The 18,813-nt window shown below is 39.5% G+C and overlaps 5 protein-coding genes across 6 annotated transcripts in view; 4 read left to right on the top strand and 1 right to left on the bottom strand.

Moving 5' to 3' along the window:
• Window positions 1-282: 282 nt before the first annotated feature.
• Window positions 283-1,292, top strand: LOC122769937 (C-X-C motif chemokine 11-6-like). Its single transcript, XM_044026855.1, has 4 exons — window positions 283-373; window positions 735-867; window positions 957-1,022; window positions 1,112-1,292. Exons 1-4 carry the CDS (start codon window positions 316-318, stop codon window positions 1,182-1,184), a joined length of 330 nt encoding a protein of 109 aa, XP_043882790.1. The 5' UTR covers window positions 283-315; the 3' UTR covers window positions 1,185-1,292.
• Window positions 1,293-2,955: 1,663 nt separating this feature from the next.
• LOC122769916 (C-X-C motif chemokine 11-6-like) lies at window positions 2,956-4,082 on the top strand. The gene is made up of 4 exons (XM_044026807.1): window positions 2,956-3,079; window positions 3,533-3,665; window positions 3,755-3,820; window positions 3,910-4,082. Exons 1-4 carry the CDS (start codon window positions 3,019-3,021, stop codon window positions 3,980-3,982), a joined length of 333 nt encoding a protein of 110 aa, XP_043882742.1. The 5' UTR covers window positions 2,956-3,018; the 3' UTR covers window positions 3,983-4,082.
• A 1,691-nt stretch (window positions 4,083-5,773) lies between these two features.
• On the top strand, window positions 5,774-7,029 carry LOC122769920 (C-X-C motif chemokine 11-6-like). The gene is made up of 4 exons (XM_044026814.1): window positions 5,774-5,892; window positions 6,472-6,604; window positions 6,694-6,759; window positions 6,849-7,029. The coding sequence occupies exons 1-4, from the start codon at window positions 5,829-5,831 to the stop codon at window positions 6,919-6,921; spliced, it is 336 nt and encodes a 111-aa protein (XP_043882749.1). The 5' UTR covers window positions 5,774-5,828; the 3' UTR covers window positions 6,922-7,029.
• A 2,252-nt stretch (window positions 7,030-9,281) lies between these two features.
• Window positions 9,282-10,445, top strand: LOC122769939 (C-X-C motif chemokine 11-6-like). The gene is made up of 4 exons (XM_044026858.1): window positions 9,282-9,385; window positions 9,888-10,020; window positions 10,110-10,175; window positions 10,265-10,445. Exons 1-4 carry the CDS (start codon window positions 9,325-9,327, stop codon window positions 10,335-10,337), a joined length of 333 nt encoding a protein of 110 aa, XP_043882793.1. The 5' UTR covers window positions 9,282-9,324; the 3' UTR covers window positions 10,338-10,445.
• Window positions 10,446-11,194: 749 nt separating this feature from the next.
• The window catches only part of slc4a5a (solute carrier family 4 member 5a), a 33,941-nt gene continuing 26,322 nt past the window's right edge, over window positions 11,195-18,813 (bottom strand). For both annotated transcript variants that reach the window (XM_044026733.1, XM_044026732.1), the window contains 5 exons: window positions 17,999-18,067; window positions 17,405-17,578; window positions 15,337-15,522; window positions 15,192-15,250; window positions 11,195-12,269 (listed from right to left, as the gene is read on the bottom strand). In XM_044026733.1, the coding sequence (XP_043882668.1) occupies window positions 12,104-12,269; window positions 15,192-15,250; window positions 15,337-15,522; window positions 17,405-17,578; window positions 17,999-18,067 (654 nt within the window). In that variant the 3' untranslated portion in view covers window positions 11,195-12,103. The remainder of the gene's footprint in view (window positions 12,270-15,191; window positions 15,251-15,336; window positions 15,523-17,404; window positions 17,579-17,998; window positions 18,068-18,813) is intronic.

The following is an 18,813-nucleotide window of genomic DNA, read 5'->3' as shown; positions in this document are numbered from 1 at the left end:
AGCAGAAGCTTCCTCGGGATGGGATGGAGTTTGGGTTCAGCAGGAACACATCGGTCTGAAGCCTGACTTTGTTCGGTAGGAACATAATCTCTGTTTGCTTGTCCTTTTCGTCCTGTGGCGTAATATTTTAAGGTAGAAGCAAATATGTCACGTCACTTCCATCATCGAGTTTAACTTACAGTGAAGTGATTTCAATTTTCTGGAGAAGAGACTTGAGGAGTGATTGTGGGGAAAGAAAATGAAAGTGAGCGTCAGTGTATAAAAGAGGCAGCACTGGGTGTCAGGAGTCACTCAGCCTGTCTTACTGCTTCAATCATGAACTCAACTGCCATCATCCTCCTCCTCCTCAGCTGCCTGCTCCTCTGTGTTCAAGGTAAGATTCACTTAAAGCCTTTGGTGAAGATTTTCATGCAACTGATGATTATTTACTTTCACTGATCAGTTGTTAAAATGTCAACCAGTGTTTCTCAAGCGTCTTGTTTTCTACTTAAAACCAAAGACATTTTCTTTGTTATAGACTGAAAATCACTAGATTCATTTAGTAATTGATTAATTACTACAGCTCTAACAAGTGTGTTCTTCTAGCAATTTGAATGAAGTTGTCACTTATGTTATGTTGCATTAACAGAGTGTTTAAACCGGGGACTTTTTAGACCTTTTACTCTCTGAGTGATTTCAAACGCAGAATTCTCTGTGCAGTGTAACAAATATTCGTCTCACGTGTCGTCTCACAGGGGAACCAGACCACGGATCCAGAAAATGCAAGTGTTTGAACGGTTACGTCGGCCGAGTCAATCAAAAGCTCATCATGTCAGAGCCGCGGGTTTATCAGCCGAGCAGCTTCTGCCCTGAACTGGAGATTACAATGTGAGTGAATGAATGTGAATGAAAGCATGAGGACGTCATTCTTCATGTTCTCTCTGACACGACTCCTCCTCCTCCTCGCTCTTTCCCAGTGTTCTAGGAACCAAGGAGAAATGTGTGAACCCAGAGTCGAGGTTCGGACAGCATGTCCTGAGCAGGTGAGTTCACCTGGGCGACATGATACAGACGTGGAGCTGGAATAACACTGAGACACTTTTACTAACTGTGTGTTTTGTGTGTGATTCAGGCAGGAGAGAAAAAGAGCAGCGCGCTCGACAACAGCCAGTCAAAGCAACACTGAGAACTCAACGAGCCTCTAACACCTCAACATCTGCACCAAAATACTGCTGAGTCAGCACAAGGAGTTCCTCACCAGCACTGTCACTGTCATGTTTGCACAATAAGTTCTCAATGTTTTTAATGAGTTGTATTTTAATGTATATATGAATATAAATAAGCTGAAAAATAAAAAATAAAAAACACCTAATGCACTTGCTGTTGTTTTCATCTATTTATTTGGAAAGTTTAAAGTTCCCAATTCCATGGAAAACTGAGCACTTTTTCTTCACGCCTTTAAAACACTAAACATCAGTAACATTCTCCTGAGCGACAGTCTGTTGGCGCGTCAAAAACAGTTCAGTGTCCAATCAGAAGACTATACGTCCACTTTTATATGCAGTCCATCAGACCATCCCATAAATATCAGGCTGGACTCAGAAAGTTAAGGCAGGGAATCCGTTCAATGGTTTACTCCAAAATACACAAAGTACAAGAACAAAGAAAGTGCACATTCAGAGAAACTGATGGTTGACGAGCACTGTGTGTAAAAACATGCAGAGTTTATTCTCCTGGTTCTCTCTAGAGCAGCTGTTCTAAAAGTGTGGTCCCCTGACCACTGGTGGTCCGTGAGGTGACAATCAAGTATCTATCTATAAACTTCAGGAACGTCTGTCTGTCTGTCTGTCTGTCTGTCTGTGACTTGCATATCTTTCATGCAGCTACAGACACGAAACCTCGGCTTTCACCGCTCTCACTGCTCTACCGCAGCCACGCCCCCTCTCACTCACAAGCCGTCACCCGACTGAACTTCCATATTAACTGTATGCCATTATGTCAGTATGAGGATTTGCTTTGTGCCAAACACAAATACAAATGTCACTGAACGTTTGCTGTGTAATAGTAACAACGAGCACTCAAACACACCAAACCAACAATGACTAAAAACAGGTGTCGCACAGACACTGCACTCGGGTTTTAAATCTTTTAATTCCAGTGTTTGTCAAACTGCCTGCGACACGAATGTGTTGTTTTCAATATCAAATCAACAAGTTCATTTTTGGAGGTTGTAATTTGTGAACTGTTGAAGTCGGCATATTGTTTTGGGACTATTTTGATTAAGGTGGTCCTTGGTTCTGAAAAAGTTTAAAAAAAACACTGATGTAGATCAAAAAACAGTGTACGACTTGTTGCCATTCATTTGTGGCTTCTGAAGCGAATAAATATGATATATATATATAAAGATGATCTGTAAATGAGTGCCTTTCTACAGGTTAAAAGTGATGCAGTGCCCAATAAGATGTCCTTGCAATCAAGTTCCCTCCTGTTCCTACATGACAGTGTCCTGAGAGGAAATGATACTCAGTGCTGTGCACCTTCCACCACCTGGATGTGCCTGTAATCATTCTGTCTATAAAAGAATAAGAAGCTTTTGAAAGATTTCTGAAATACTTGTGTTTTCTTGTTTTTACATTTGTTTAGCACTGTATATAAACATGTTCACTTAGTCTCGTTCTTAAACTTCCTCCAAACATAATCATATCATCATATCCTGCTGTAATATTCTAAGATACAGTATATAAAAAAAAGTATCACTTCCATAACCTCAACAACAATATTGTGGAAAAATAAACCACATTCTTCTTCTTTTTCACACCACACTTCCCACTTTGAGAGGCACACTTTTCTGGAGAAGAGCCGTGACGAGTGATTCTGGGAAACCGTCAGACTGAAGGAAAACGGAAGGAAGAGAGAAAACAAAAGTGAGACTGCAGAGTGAACGTGAGGCACAGCGACTGTCTGTGTATAAAAGAGGCAGCGCTGGGTGTCAGGAGTCAGAGTGAAGAGACACACAGAGCCTGTCTTACTGCTTCAAACATGAACTCAACTTCATCCATCTTCCTCCTCCTCAGCTGCCTGCTCGTCCTCTGTGTTCAAGGTGACTTTTATTCTTTTATTTTATTTTATTTTATTCTTTTTATTTATTTTATTCATTTTATTTTATTTTATTTATTTTATTCTTTTTATTTTATTTTATTTTATTTTATTTTATTCTTTTTATTTTATTTTATTTTATTTTTTTATTCTTTTTATTTTATTTTATTCTTTTTATTTTATTTTATTTTATTTTATTCTTTTTATTTATTTTATTCTTTTCATTTATTTTATTCTTTTTATTTATTTTATTCTTTTCATTTATTTTATTCTTTTTATTTATTTTATTCTTTTTATTTATTTTATTCTTTTTATTTATTTTATCTAAGCATCCCATTTTTGGACTGTATCAGATTGGACATTTTAATTTGAACGCTGAGTCTGGTATCAGCTCATCTCTAGTATAAAGTATTTAACATCTGTGTGTGTGTGTGTGTGTGTGTGTGTGTCCTCACAGGGGAACCAAGCACTGGATCCAGAAAATGCAAGTGTTTGAACGGTTACATCGGCCGAGTCAGACCAGAGCTCCTCAAGTCAGAGCCGCGGGTTTATCAGCCGAGCAGCTTCTGCCCTGAACTGGAGATTATAATGTGAGTGAATGAATGTGAATGAAAGCATGAGGACGTCATTGTTCATGTTCTCTCTGACACGACTCCTCCTCCTCCTCGCTCTTTCCCAGTGTTCTAGGAACCAAGGAGAAATGTGTGAACCCAGAGTCGAGGTTCGGACAGCATGTCCTGAGCAGGTGAGTTCACCTGGGCGACATGATACAGACGTGGAGCTGGAATAACACTGAGACACTTTTACTAACTGTGTGTTTTGTGTGTGATTCAGGCAGGAGAGAAAAAGAGCAGCGCGCTCGACAACAGCCAGTCAAAGCAACACTGAGAGCTCAACGAGCCTCTAACACCTCAACATCTGCACCAAAATACTGCTGAGTCAGCACAAGGAGTTCCTCACCAGCACTGTCACTGTCATGTTTGCACAATAAGTTCTCAGTGTTTTTAATGAGTTGTATTTTAATGTATATATGAATATAAATAAGCTGAAAAATAAAAAATAAAAAACACCTAATGCACTTCCTGTTGTTTTTATCTATTTATTTGGAAAGTTTAAAGTTCCCAATTCCATGGAAAACTGAGCACTTTTTCTTCACGCCTTTAAAACACTAAACATCAGTAACATTCTCCTGAGCGACAGTCTGTTGGCGCGTCAAAAACAGTTCAGTGTCCAATCAGAAGACTATACGTCCACTTTTATATGAAGTCCATCAGACCATCCCATAAATATCAGGCTGGACTCAGAAAGTTAAGGCAGGGAATCCGTTCAATGGTTTACTCCAAAATACACAAAGTACAAGAACAAAGAAAGTGCACATTCAGAGAAACTGATGGTTGACGAGCACTGTGTGTAAAAACATGCAGAGTTTATTCTCCTGGTTCTCTCTAGAGCAGCTGTTCTAAAAGTGTGGTCCCCTGACCACTGGTGGTCCGTGAGGTGACAATCAAGTATCTATCTATAAACTTCAGGAACGTCTGTCTGTCTGTCTGTCTGTCTGTCTGTGACTTGCATATCTTTCATGCAGCTACAGACACGAAACCTCGGCTTTCACCGCTCTCACTGCTCTACCGCAGCCACGCCCCCTCTCACTCACAAGCCGTCACCCGACTGAACTTCCATATTAACTGTATGCCATTATGTCAGTATGAGGATTTGCTTTGTGCCAAACACAAGTACAAATGTCACTGAACGTTTGCTGTGTAATAGTAACAACGAGCACTCAAACACACCAAACCAACAATGACTAAAAACAGGTGTCGCACAGACACTGCACTCGGGTTTTAAATCTTTTAATTCCAGTGTTTGTCAAACTGCCTGCGACACGAATGTGTTGTTTTCAATATCAAATCAACAAGTTCATTTTTGGAGGTTGTAATTTGTGAACTGTTGAAGTCGGCATATTGTTTTGGGACTATTTTGATTAAGGTGGTCCTTGGTTCTGAAAAAGTTAAAAAAAAAACACCGATGTCGAGTGGTAAAAACCAGTGTACGACTTGTTGCCATTCATTTATGGCTTCTGAAGCAAATAAATATGATATATATATATATATATATAAAGATGATCTGTAAATGAGTGCCTTTCTACAGGTTAAAAGTGATGCAGTGCCCAATAAGATGTCCTTGCAATCAAGTTCCCTCCTGTTCCTACATGACAGTGTCCTGAGAGGAAATGATACTCAGTGCTGTGCACCTTCCACCACCTGGATGTGCCTGTAATCATTCTGTCCACAAAAGAATAAGAAACTTTTGAAAGATTTCTAAAATACTTGTGTTTTCTTGTTTTTACATTTGTTTAGCACTGTATATAAACATGTTCACTTAGTCTCGTTCTTAAACTTCCTCCAAACATAATCATATCATCATATCCTGCTGTAATATTCTAAGATACAGTATATAAAAAAAAGTATCACTTCCATAACCTCAACAACAATATTGTGGAAAAATAAACCACATTCTTCTTCTTTTTCACACCACACTTCCCACTTTGAGAGGCACACTTTTCTGGAGAAGAGCCGTGACGAGTGATTCTGGGAAACCGTCAGACTGAAGGAAAACGGAAGGAAGAGAGAAAACAAAAGTGAGACTGCAGAGTGAACGTGAGGCACAGCGACTGTCTGTGTATAAAAGAGGCAGCGCTGGGTGTCAGGAGTCAGAGTGAAGAGACACACAGAGCCTGTCTTACTGCTTCAAACATGAACTCAACTTCATCCATCTTCCTCCTCCTCCTCAGCTGCCTGCTCGTCCTCTGTGTTCAAGGTGACTTTTATTCTTTTTATTTTATTTTATTTTATTCTTTTTATTTATTTTATTCATTTTATTGTATTTTATTCTTTTTATTCTTTTTATTTTATTTTATTTTATTTTATTCTTTTTATTTTATTTTATTTTATTCTTTTTATTTATTTTAATTCATTTTATTTTATTTTATTGTATTTTATTCTTTTTATTTATTTTATTCTTTTTATTTATTTTATTCTTTTTATTTTATTTTATTCTTTTTATTTATTTTATTCTTTTTATTTTATTTTATTTTATTGTATTTTATTCTTTTTATTCTTTTTATTTATTTTATTTTATTTTATTCTTTTTATTTTATTCTTTTAATTTATTTTATTCTTTTTATTTATTTTATTCTTTTTATTTTATTTTATTTTATTGTATTTTATTCTTTTTATTTATTTTATTCTTTTTATTTATTTTATCTAAGCATCCCATTTTTGGACTGTATCAGATTGGACATTTTAATTTGAACGCTGAGTCTGGTATCAGCTCATCTCTAGTATAAAGTATTTAACATCTGTGTGTGTGTGTGTGTGTGTGTGTGTGTCCTCACAGGGGAACCAAGCACTGGATCCAGAAAATGCAAGTGTTTGAACGGTTACATCGGCCGAGTCAGACCAGAGCTCCTCAAGTCAGAGCCGCGGGTTTATCAGCCGAGCAGCTTCTGCCCTGAACTGGAGATTATAATGTGAGTGAATGAATGTGAATGAAAGCATGAGGACGTCATTGTTCATGTTCTCTCTGACACGACTCCTCCTCCTCCTCGCTCTTTCCCAGTGTTCTAGGAACCAAGGAGAAATGTGTGAACCCAGAGTCGAGGTTCGGACAGCATGTCCTGAGCAGGTGAGTTCACCTGGGCGACATGATACAGACGTGGAGCTGGAATAACACTGAGACACTTTTACTAACTGTGTGTTTTGTCTGTGATTCAGGCAGGAGAGAAAAAGAGCAGCGCGCTCGACAACAGCCAGTCAAAGCAACACTGAGAGCTCAACGAGCCTCTAACACCTCAACATCTGCACCAAAATACTGCTGAGTCAGCACAAGGAGTTCCTCACCAGCACTGTCACTGTCATGTTTGCACAATAAGTTCTCAATGTTTTTAATGAGTTGTATTTTAATGTATATATATGAATATAAATAAGCTGAAAAATAAAAAATAAAAAACACCTAATGCACTTCCTGTTGTTTTTATCTATTTATTTGGAAAGTTTAAAGTTCCCAATTCCATGGAAAACTGAGCACTTTTTCTTCACGCCTTTAAAACACTAAACATCAGTAACATTCTCCTGAGCGACAGTCTGTTGGCGCGTCAAAAACAGTTCAGTGTCCAATCAGAAGACTATACGTCCACTTTTATATGCAGTCCATCAGACCATCCCATAAATATCAGGCTGGACTCAGAAAGTTAAGGCAGGGAATCCGTTCAATGGTTTACTCAAAAAAAACAGATGGTACATGACAAACTCTGCACGTCAAAAACACTAAGAACAATGGAACTAAACAAAGATCTGGCAAAAGAAAAGGAGGAGACAATCACAGAAGCAGGAAACTTGACAGGAAGTGAAAAGAAACAAGACAAGGGTTACCAAAATAAAACAGGAAATACAAAGAAAGCACAAATTCAGAGTAATAGATGAGTGGCTCGTAGACTTGTAGTCAAGACCGCGTAAACCGAGACCCAAAACAAGACCAAGACTAGAGGGTATCGAGACCAAGACAAGACCAAGACCAGAGGGTATCAAGACCAAGACCAAGACCAAGACATACAACTCTAGTGGCTAGCACTGTTGCCTAACAGCAAGAAGGTTGCTGGTTCAAGTCCCCGTCCAGGCCTTTTTGAGTGGAGTTTGCATGTTCTCCCTGTGTGTGTGTGTGTGTGTGTGTGTAAAAACATGCAGTTTATTCCCCTGGTGCACTAATGGGCAAAAAAACCGGCTCTAAAGTTCCCTCGCGAGTGCTAAAAACAAGTGTCTGAGTTGTGGCCATTCATTTGTGGCGTCTTAAGCAAATATATATAAATATATATATATATATATATATAGAGAGAGAGATGTTTGTAAAGGAGTGATGCAGTGTCCTATAACATGTCCCTGCAACGTTGTTTCCTTATGTGTGTGAACTTCCAATCAAAAATACTGTCATGAAGTTCCATTAAAAAAATGGAGATAATAAATCATAGAATTAGGAACAAGTTAGTTGTGGTCGTCCTCTCCCTTATCGAGCTACGGTTCTGGTAACGTGGGTAAGAGTTGGACGCAGACACAGCACACCACAGCACAGCACAGCACAGCACAGCACAGCACAGCACAGACATCTTTAAGTGTCCTTATAATTACTCTTGTGAACGCACAGACAGAGAAGGCAGGAGGGCAACAACACTCACGCACCGTCACAGCAGACAGGAACCAGAAGGACTGAGGCAGTTCTCGTCATCAGGGACAGAAGGCCGAGGTAACATCCAGGATTCAGACAATCAGGCACAAAGTCAGTCTGCAGGTGTATTCACAGGTGAGCTGAGGTGCCTGATGAGGAGGGAGGGAGTGGCTGGCAGACTAAGTGAAGCAGAGGCGGAGCGAGAGGGAACAGGGTGACAGAACTCTGATGGTTTTGGGTCTGTCCCGGGTCCTCTTACCAGAGGGACGAGTCTGGAACACCTGAAGTGACTCCTCTCCACACGGTGGAGCAGCGACTCTACTTCACTCTAATAACCTTATCGACCCACAGATGGTGACCTTGTGGCTCAGCTCCCTCTGGTTCAGCGTCAGTCTGCTGCAAACGGTCCCGGTGTAAGCTGAAGGTCACTGTCTGACACGAAAACAAGCACATCATCATCACCACAAAAAGCAGAGAAGAGATCCTCAGGTCACCGGACTTCCACCACCTGGCTGTGCCTAGAAATGATTCTGTCCGTAAAAGAATGAGAAGTTTTTGAAAGATTTGTTTTTATGACAGGTGGTTTAATACATTTGAACTTTTATGCTGTTTAAATATTATTATTATTGATCTGCTTCTTGATCGTTCAGTTGCTGCTAAATTGTCATCTGTGTTTGTTTACGACTCCTTTGGTCATTTGTGATTCATATCCTGCTGTAATATTCTAAGATATATAAAAAAAAGTATCACTTCCATAACCTCAACAACAATAATGTGGAAAAATAAACCACATTCTTCTTCTTTTTCACACCACACTTCCCACTTTGAGAGGCACACTTTTCTGGAGAAGAGCCGTGACAAGTGATTCTGGGAAACCGTCAGACTGAAGGAAAACGGAAGGAAGAGAGAAAACAAAAGTGAGACTGCAGAGTGAACGTGAGGCACAGCGACTGTCTGTGTATAAAAGAGGCAGCGCTGGGTATCAGGAGTCAGAGTGAAGAGACACACAGAGCCTGTCTTACTGCTTCAAACATGAACTCAACTTCATCCATCTTCCTCCTCCTCAGCTGCCTGCTCGTCCTCTGTGTTCAAGGTGACTTTTATTCTTTTTATTTTATTTTATTTTATTCTTTTTATTCTTTTTATTCTTTTTATTTATTTTATTGTATTTTATTCTTTTTATTTTATTCTTTTTATTTTATTTTATTTTATTTTATTTTATTCTTTTTATTTATTTTATTCATTTTATTTTATTTTATTGTATTTTATTCTTTTTATTTTATTTTATTCTTTTTATTTTATTTTATTCTTTTTATTTTATTTTATTTTATTTTATTCTTTTTATTTATTTTATTCTTTTCATTTATTTTATTCTTTTTATTTATTTTATTCTTTTTATTTATTTTATTCTTTTTATTTATTTTATTCTTTTTATTTATTTTATTCTTTTTATTTATTTTATCTAAGCATCCCATTTTTGGACTGTATCAGATTGGACATTTTAATTTGAACGCTGAGTCTGGTATCAGCTCATCTCTAGTATAAAGTATTTAACATCTGTGTGTGTGTGTGTGTGTGTGTGTGTGTCCTCACAGGGGAACCAAGCACTGGATCCAGAAAATGCAAGTGTTTGAACGGTTACATCGGCCGAGTCAGACCAGAGCTCCTCAAGTCAGAGCCGCGGGTTTATCAGCCGAGCAGCTTCTGCCCTGAACTGGAGATTATAATGTGAGTGAATGAATGTGAATGAAAGCATGAGGACGTCATTGTTCATGTTCTCTCTGACACGACTCCTCCTCCTCCTCGCTCTTTCCCAGTGTTCTAGGAACCAAGGAGAAATGTGTGAACCCAGAGTCGAGGTTCGGACAGCATGTCCTGAGCAGGTGAGTTCACCTGGGCGACATGATACAGACGTGGAGCTGGAATAACACTGAGACACTTTTACTAACTGTGTGTTTTGTGTGTGATTCAGGCAGGAGAGAAAAAGAGCAGCGCGCTCGACAACAGCCAGTCAAAGCAACACTGAGAACTCAACGAGCCTCTAACACCTCAGCATCTGCACCAAAATACTGCTGAGTCAGCACAAGGAGTTCCTCACCAGCACTGTCACTGTCATGTTTGCACAATAAGTTCTCAATGTTTTTAATGAGTTGTATTTTTATGTATATATATGAATATAAATAAGCTGAAAAATAAAAAATAAAAAAGCACCTAATGCACTTCCTGTTGTTTTTATCTTATTTTCTCTGTTCTCAAATCATGCTTTGCTTGGTTGGTCTGTGTTGGTAAAATAATATATATATTATTAGTATATTATTAATGACATAACAATAATAATATAATAATAATATATATATGTTTTATCTTATTAACAATAATAATAATAATTATAAAAATATAATAATTATATTATTTTTATATTATTATCAACAATAATAATGATATTATAACAAATATATTATTACATTATTATTAATGATAATAACAATAATAATGATAATAATATACTAATAATATAACATTATTATATTATATTATTATACACACACACACATTTAAAATCATGCTCAAGTTTGGACAGCACACGTTTGGTAATAATAGAATTTAATTGTATAAATAACATCATCATCATCATCATCCTGTGTAAAGCTGGAAGTTACTTTCAACAGGGTTCCCACACCTTGGTTCATGGACATTAAATTCAATGGTTTTTCAAGGACTTTCAAGGACCAATTTCCTCAAACCTAAGGAAAGAATGTGCTGACACGGCTTAAGATGGGAGCCACTTTTCCCACAGTGTCCACTTTTATTGCTTTGCAGCAACACTCTGCTTCTGGACAAGTGATTGTCCTTCAGATCTTGGTCAAAGTTAAAGATTTCTTTGGTGAGACAGAGATGGTGGTATTTCCATTTCCCAGGCATCACGTCGTCACTCGCTCGTCAACAGCGGAGAGAGAGACAGAGTGGACAGTGTCCACATGACTCCATGTTTGTCCTGCGCAGGCCTCGTCTCCATACATCAAGCAATGCAGGGCATGAAACAGTAAAACTAAATATCAACTTCACTTCTTTCTTGTATTGATTGATTTTTAGAACCTTTCAAGGATTTCAAGGACCCGTGGGAACCCTGTTTCAGAGTCTAAAACCACAGACATGAACGTGAACCATGTGCGTTACAGAACCTTCACAGAATCATCACAACATTTTTTTTGGTTGTTTCTTTTTCTTCTGGCTAAAATGTGCCGGCGGTGCAGTGTGAACACGGGGGATCAGAGGAATTCAAACACACAAGAACACAAATATGAAAAGACTAATATTCAGACTTCATGTTGGTTTACACCGCAGCACAGTAACAATATGGTAATAAAGTCATTTTATAACACCATCTTATTTCTGTAGTAATAGATTGGTAATAACAAGGCGTGAAGGGAATTATGGTGGAAGCGAAGTTATTCTAATATCACATTATTTACATTTTATCTCTTTATTGCTACACTATCATCACTGTATTACCAAAAATAAGACAGTATTACATAATATTGCCTCTATATTGAAAGATTATTACCATCTGGTTACTGTACAGTAATAACCGTATAATATACATTTTTCACATCAATAATATTCTATAAGTGTTTCTCCTTTCTTTCAGTGGAACAATCTTTACATTATACAAGTAAATAAATAAAGAAACTCAGATGTGATTAAAAGCTTGTCTTTTTCAGTCCGTCTGATCAGTGCTCGCTCTGACAGAGTCTGAGGGTCCGCCGTGTCTGTCCCACAAAGTGTCCCACAGGGACACAGAGACTGAGCTTCACAGCGTGGTCTCGCTGCTCATGTCCCGCGGCCGATGGGGGTCCGTGTCCGAGTCGTAGTCCGACTCCATCTCGATCTTGACCTGGGGCACAGGACAGGCCACCCCTCTGCCCATGGGCACGGCCGGAGAGGACGGGCAGGAGATCTTCAGGTGGAGGGTGATGCTGAGGAAGGGCAAGCTCCAGTTACCACACACACACACAGCTAAATACACCGACTGCAGGGGAGGGAGGAGGGGCTTAACTCAGGTGTGAGGCGCCGTGACTCAAGCCTAAAGGCCCTGGTATACTTCAGTACTGCAGACCGTGGTATACCCGTGCGTCAGGCGTCCTGTAGTATCTGACTCCACCATCGGGTGGTGGTACAAGTCTGGACGCATTCCTAACAAAAGAAGAAGAAAACGATGCTACAGCTCCCGCGGACACGTCTGGTTCGAGCAGCTCAGAGTTTGAGCCGACTGGAGGGTCGTCAGGTCGACGCTCGGATGTCAATCCTCGGCGACTTCTTCTGTGGTCGCTTATTTCTGCTCGGTGAGCGCGGCTTAATGCTCCACCTACTGGTGGGGGCGGGAATTCAGTTTGGTCGCAACCGATGCGCGCTGTGTATACCAGGGCCTTGAAATGTGTAAAAACGCGGTGGTCCACGATGATTGCACACACAAAAACTAAATCATACATTTCAGCCACATTTGACACACTGGACCTTTAAAGGATGAAGAGGGGGAATCAGTCTCTTCTCAATATGAACATTTTAATGGAAAAATCCAGTAGAAAGCAAAGGTCATGAACAATTTAGGCAAAATGTTTTCACAGATAATGTGATTGAGATTTGGGTTCAGTTCAATAGTCACTGTGTTGCTATAGAGTTCAAATATGACAGACCATAAAAATAACAGCTACTATACTCGGGACAAGAACTTTAAGATATCTTATTAAATTAAATTAAAAGCTTTGTGATTTGCTAATTGCATCATTTCAAATGGAAAGCCCTAATTCCTACCTTTCATAAGGTTATATGTTGTGTATTGAAAATTGTAAAGGAAGGAACTAAATAAGCCATCATTTCATGACTATTACTAGAGATAGTAAGAAAACACAGGCTACAAATGTCGTTGTATTAAACAAGCAGCTATCTATTAAAAGTTCAAGATTAAACTACAGGCTGGTTTTGACTTTTTTGACCAATAACGTCCTTAGAAACACTTGCACTGAATGTTTTGCCCTCATGAGTCAGTGTAAATATTAACTTAGACGTCAGTTCCAAACCACACCTCTTTCAAAGCAATGCAGACATGTTGGGGAGTCAATGTCTCATAAAAACACTAAATGACTGTCAGTACAGAATCGTTGAACCTGCTGCACTTCCAATGTGAAGGAGATTTGGCACAGAAGGAAAAAAGAAACAACCAAAACACTGATCCTTGTTGCACGTGGAGATTATACAGTGACGTTGTGTACAGATCATCTATCAACAGATGTTCACAGCAGATTGAAGGTACCACACAGTGTTTCTAGATTAGATTTCCACACAGGTCTAAACATGTCACTTCATCACCTCTGAGGATTCACTAATGAACAATGCACATCAATGTAACAGTACAGTACAGAGCAGCAGGAGTATACATTACACTGATCTGCATTGCCTTAAAGTGCATGGAGTGGAGACGTGACACAAGAGAGGGACTGTGTAGATGTAGCGCCCCCCCCAGGCCTGGGTCTTACTTCCAAGTTTGTCCCCACTCCTACGACCTCATACTCTTTCAGTACGTCAGAGCATAACCTCAAGCACGTGTCCATGGTTACCGTCTCCCACAATGCCTCTTTTGAGCCAAACCAATGTGGACTGAGAAGAGTTGTGCTGCAGGAAGCCGTTGCATGAAAACTATGACCCAGGATTTAGCCTCAAACTGAGGGAGGAACAGGAGCCAGTTTTGTCTGGATGAACTCACTCGAGGAGTTCAACTGGACATGCACAGGACTGAGAAATGGAAATAGATCTGAACCAGTTCCTCAGAAATAAGGTTCTGCCTCATTAGGACCAGATTTGCTGGTCTCTAGTTATACTTGCTGAGAGCAACACAAGCTAAACTCTGAGAGGCAGAAGAAAACTTTGGATCAATATACTGAATGAACACAATACTTATTATTAACACTATTAAACCTAGTATTACTATTACCTAGTCTGGTCTAATGTTGAAGTCATTGTGTCTATTGTGTTAGTATGTTTTTGTGAAGTAAAACTTGACCTTACAAAGTAAAAATGCCATGAGGTATTTTTTTATTTGCACTCGCTGTCATTTGATTTGATTTAAATGTCTAAGTTTAAGTTTTAGCGACATCTGGTGGTGAGACTGCAGATTGTAGCACATGTACGTCAGAGATCTACAATGTCACTGTTCACTGTTTGAGTTGAAAGCATCCGTTATTACATTTTTGCCAGTAATTCGTAGATGTTACATAACTAACCATTAATAATAACTGAGAAGGTGTGTGTGTATGTGTGTGTGTGTGTGTGTTTGTACAGTAAAGAAAATACGATTTGAAATATAACGTTTGGTTTGAGGTCTTGAAAAATGTGACTTGTGATTCAGAAATGAATGCATCTAATATTCTTGGATTTCATGAACAGCTTCAAAAAACCGTTCGCTGATGATTTTTTACATTAATGATGGAGAAGTGAATTGAAGAATTTGAACTTGCCAATAAGACTTTTAACAACTAATAACTCTCATAATTTTGCCATTTTTGATTGTAGACTTAAATAAAAGCTGAAACAACACAACATAAATACTTCTCTATGACACAATGACGCACACTTGCTGACCTCTTCCACCACAGCATCCACCTGTAGGTGCTACTTGTTGTTGCTGCACTGGTACTAAACTAAAACCACATTAACGGACGTATGCAGCGAGTGTGTGTATACGGCTCAAAGGTCACATGCACATCATGGATGTGTGTGGGTGTGCAGCAGCAGCAGCAGCAGCAGCAGCAGCAGCAGGCTGACAGTACGCTCCCCACTGAGACTGAGCCACGTCAGAATATACCAGGTCTTTGTAGGGGATGTGCAGTTTGAGGACACAGTACCTGCGATCCAGATCAGACTCTGAACTGGGCGAGTGGTTGGAGTAGGCGTGATACTTGTCCTGTGGAAGAAGTGACAAAGATGAGACACTCATGCGTTGATATTGCAGTATTCCTACAGGGGGCAGCAGAGGCTTACATTACCCACCTCTTCCTCACTGTCATCTGGTTTGGGCTTCTTCTTCTCCCTCTCCCTGTCCTTCTCCTTCCCCTTCTTCTTATCCTCCTCCGCCTTCTTCTTCTCTTTCTCAGGCAGGAGGTCGTCCACCCAGGCCAGGTCATGCTGGGAGAAGACCATGTCCAGCATCTTCCTGACCACCATCAGACCCAGGATCTAGGGGTTTCACATCAGGAAGCAAAGTGGTTTTAAATCCCATCGACTGTACGTTCCTCTCAGTTGAATATGATTTATCTGGTTGGTATTTGTAGTCGACATGAACATGAGTCATAGATCAAACGCAGTAAAACCACATCACCGCCTATTATTACCATTTACACCATCACTAACAATCCGTTTTGGATGTGGAGACAAAGAGCAGTTTCAGTTTCAGATCTCCGCAGTCAATTATTTCTATTTCTATGAGTTTATCACAGATTGTGAGAAAACAACACTCACAGGAAGTTGATTGTATTGAACGTGCATCATTTAATTCATCATCAATTGGGAAAGACGGCTAAACTTCCATGGGAGACTTAAAAATGCTGCCTGATCTCTCCAGCATACAGTATGGTAGTATGAAGTGTTTACTTTGAACAACCACTAGAGGGAGTCTGGGTCTTTCATGACTAAGATTCTTGTTTTTCCACTATAATAAACCTGTGATGCAAAAACACCTCGTTTTTTTCTACCAAAATGTAAAGTAAAGTTATTTAATTGTAGTTCAGAGGAAAATTAAACGTTTAAAGGTTAAATGTGACTTTAAATGTTCATATATGGGCCAAATTGTTCCTGCAGCATTTTTAAATAATCACATTACGCCTTGATATCTTACATTATTGGATTATTAATGGACGGTAGAGAGGCCCAATTTTAAATATGTCAATGAAATTCTTCCTGTTTTCCATATTTGGAATACTTTGAGTGGTTTACAGTGCAGTCAGGCTGAAACAATGACACCTAAATAACACAGTTTCTATTGGTTTGAGAAAATATAATTCCTCATCTGAGAGCAAGGTAAATATATGGAAAATATTCAAAATATAGCATACAGACATGGCAGTGTAATAGTGATACACGTGAAAGTGATAGAGAAGCTTGATCCAGACCAGCTGTGCCAACATCCTGTTAGTTAGTTAAATAAAATACTGACGTTTACGGACGGTAGAAAGACACAGAATGATATTCAACATGCTATCAATGAGCCAGAAGCTAAAGCTGTTTCGGTCTGTCACTTAATACGTTCACTGGAAACTACCAAATACTAACAAGCTCAAAGAGGAGCATATTGCCACCTAGTGTAGCGGAGGAGGTCATGGATTCCCAATCCTTGAAAGACACTGGTCTAATGAAATGGTGAATGAAGTTATTTTACTGGCCGACTATGCAAAAGTTCTCCCAACTTCAAAAAAACCAAACTATCTATCTATAAACTTACTCGACTGACACGATCTTTGTGTGTGTGTGTGTGTGTGTGTTCACTGGTTCCTTCCCACAGTCCAAAAACATGCAGATTTGGGGATTAGGCAAATTGACCACAGGTGTGTGAGTGAGTGTGGTTGGTTGTTCTGTGTTGTCTCTAAATGTGGCCCTGTTACAGGACTAGCAACCTGTCCAGGGTGCACCCCGCCTCCCCCCCGACCCTCATGTGGAGGAGAAAGTGGTCAGAGATGAATGAATGATTATAATTTTGAGGTTTAAATATGTTCTTTTCATCCTCCCAAGATCCTTTACAGCAGGGCCATTCAATTAAAAACTCAGTTGGGTCCAGCTGGGTCAGTAAGCATCAAAAGTGCATTAAACATATAATAAAACAACTAGCAATAACATTATTTTGGTCATAAAAAAAGTGTTTTGTCATCTCATGTGCTTAAAATGCATGAAATCAAAAAAGGTGCACAATATTAGCATTTGTTTATGTTTGAAATAAGATGAATGTGTGTCATAGACGACCCGCAAAGAGCTAACAGTGCTATCAGACTGCTGCAGGAAGTGAACAGTGTTTCACTGGTGGAGCCACAGGCAGAGTACAGAGTACAGGATATCCAGGGTCACGCACCATCACAGGGAAGATGATGGCCAAGAAGGTGGATTTGAGGATCCAGAGCACAGCCAGACAGGTGATCTGAATCAGCGTGAACAGGTGGACTCTCCTCAGAGGAACATGGCGGAGGTACGAAAAGTCTGGCTGGTGCTTCGATGGCATCATGTACAACTTTATCCTGTCCCAGAACTGTGGAGGAGGGGGAGGAGGAGGAGGAGGTGGGAGAGAGGAGCAGAAGGTCTGAGTGGAATAAGGTTAAACACATGCAGAGCTGTGATATGAATGATTAATCACAAGTGATTGAGGGCAGATTCGTATGCTTCACTTTTCCTGCGTGTAATGAGTTGGAGAAAAGTTACCATCGAGCACCTGAGCCTGAGCTCTAAACTGGCTTCCCACCTCATCTAAATGCACATGTAAAAAAAGTGTTATACTACATATTAATTAGACCACCAGACACATTTAACCCAACATGTGATATCTAAGTAAACTTAACACAGATGTTTATTTTCCATGTGACTCTGTCGTCTCTAAATAAGTGTTTTCTCGCCCCCACTGTCAGAAATGCAATAAGTGAGACGTCCAGGGGCAATAACAACACCAGCGTACCTGGATTCCACTGAGCGAGGCCACACCCATGTAGAGGAAGACGCCATACAGCACAGGCATGGGGATGAACTGCGAGCAACAGCAAAGGTAAAGAAAACAATTAGACAGGAAACAACAATGCACACACACTTTATTATTCATTGTCTTAACTAATTGTTAATTATTCATTTCACTCATGTCTGCAAATAATGAGGTACAATAAAAAAAGGAAAATGAAAGTTGGCATCCCAAACCCTTTCAAAGATAACCAAAAACCCGTCTTCTAAAGCTAACTCTGCCCTATGCCTGATTTGAAAATTGCCAAGACGTGGGCTGGGAGCTTAAGGAGGAAGAGAAGGGGGAGGAGTTAGAGTGGGGAGCAGTGCAGGGGGCGTGGTCTGGTAGTGAACTTGGAGCCCGAGTTGCAGCTGTGTGAGGTGCTCAGTAAGTCGAGCCTCTCAATCACTCGTGCTGCGCTTCAAGGGGCGGAGAGAGAGAGGAAGGCGACATAAAAGGGGGAGGAGTCGGGGACAAACGTAGCCTTGTACCAGTGAAGCAATGTATAAGAAAATAAACGTTAATGTATAAGTAATAAACTGTGAAGATTTGCAGTTAATAACATTACTAAGACACACATATACACTGGTTTACACCTGAAAAGGTGATTCAGGGGTTTAGTTACCCTTAAATCTAACAAATAATCCACATAGGAGTGACAAACAGTAAATACTAAGTGTAAAGTTGCAAAAATTCAAATAAATGTTATAATGAGATCCTTATGTTGAGCACACAAGATAAAAATAGACGTTTTTAGGACTTTGGATTTGAATTGTTCA

Source organism: Solea senegalensis, linkage group LG5, assembly GCF_019176455.1.
Source record: "Solea senegalensis isolate Sse05_10M linkage group LG5, IFAPA_SoseM_1, whole genome shotgun sequence".
NCBI classification, from domain to species: domain Eukaryota; kingdom Metazoa; phylum Chordata; class Actinopteri; order Pleuronectiformes; family Soleidae; genus Solea; species Solea senegalensis.
Note: the sequence above shows the minus strand (reverse complement) of the source record. Positions and strands in the feature narration are given on the sequence as shown.

Bases quoted from the DNA above. Each gene is read 5' to 3' on its own strand.
- LOC122769937 (XM_044026855.1), top strand. From the start codon at position 316: ATGAACTCAACTGCCATCATCCTCCTCCTCCTCAGCTGCCTGCTCCTC. The intron at 374-734 runs GTAAGATTCACT...GTCGTCTCACAG, and splicing joins CCTGCTCCTCTGTGTTCAAG to GGGAACCAGACCACGGATCC. The intron at 868-956 runs GTGAGTGAATGA...GCTCTTTCCCAG, and splicing joins CCTGAACTGGAGATTACAAT to TGTTCTAGGAACCAAGGAGA.
- LOC122769916 (XM_044026807.1), top strand. From the start codon at position 3,019: ATGAACTCAACTTCATCCATCTTCCTCCTCCTCAGCTGCCTGCTCGTC. The intron at 3,666-3,754 runs GTGAGTGAATGA...GCTCTTTCCCAG, and splicing joins CCTGAACTGGAGATTATAAT to TGTTCTAGGAACCAAGGAGA. The intron at 3,821-3,909 runs GTGAGTTCACCT...TGTGTGATTCAG, and splicing joins GGACAGCATGTCCTGAGCAG to GCAGGAGAGAAAAAGAGCAG.
- LOC122769920 (XM_044026814.1), top strand. From the start codon at position 5,829: ATGAACTCAACTTCATCCATCTTCCTCCTCCTCCTCAGCTGCCTGCTC. The intron at 6,605-6,693 runs GTGAGTGAATGA...GCTCTTTCCCAG, and splicing joins CCTGAACTGGAGATTATAAT to TGTTCTAGGAACCAAGGAGA. The intron at 6,760-6,848 runs GTGAGTTCACCT...TCTGTGATTCAG, and splicing joins GGACAGCATGTCCTGAGCAG to GCAGGAGAGAAAAAGAGCAG.
- LOC122769939 (XM_044026858.1), top strand. From the start codon at position 9,325: ATGAACTCAACTTCATCCATCTTCCTCCTCCTCAGCTGCCTGCTCGTC. The intron at 9,386-9,887 runs GTGACTTTTATT...GTGTCCTCACAG, and splicing joins GCTCGTCCTCTGTGTTCAAG to GGGAACCAAGCACTGGATCC. The intron at 10,021-10,109 runs GTGAGTGAATGA...GCTCTTTCCCAG, and splicing joins CCTGAACTGGAGATTATAAT to TGTTCTAGGAACCAAGGAGA.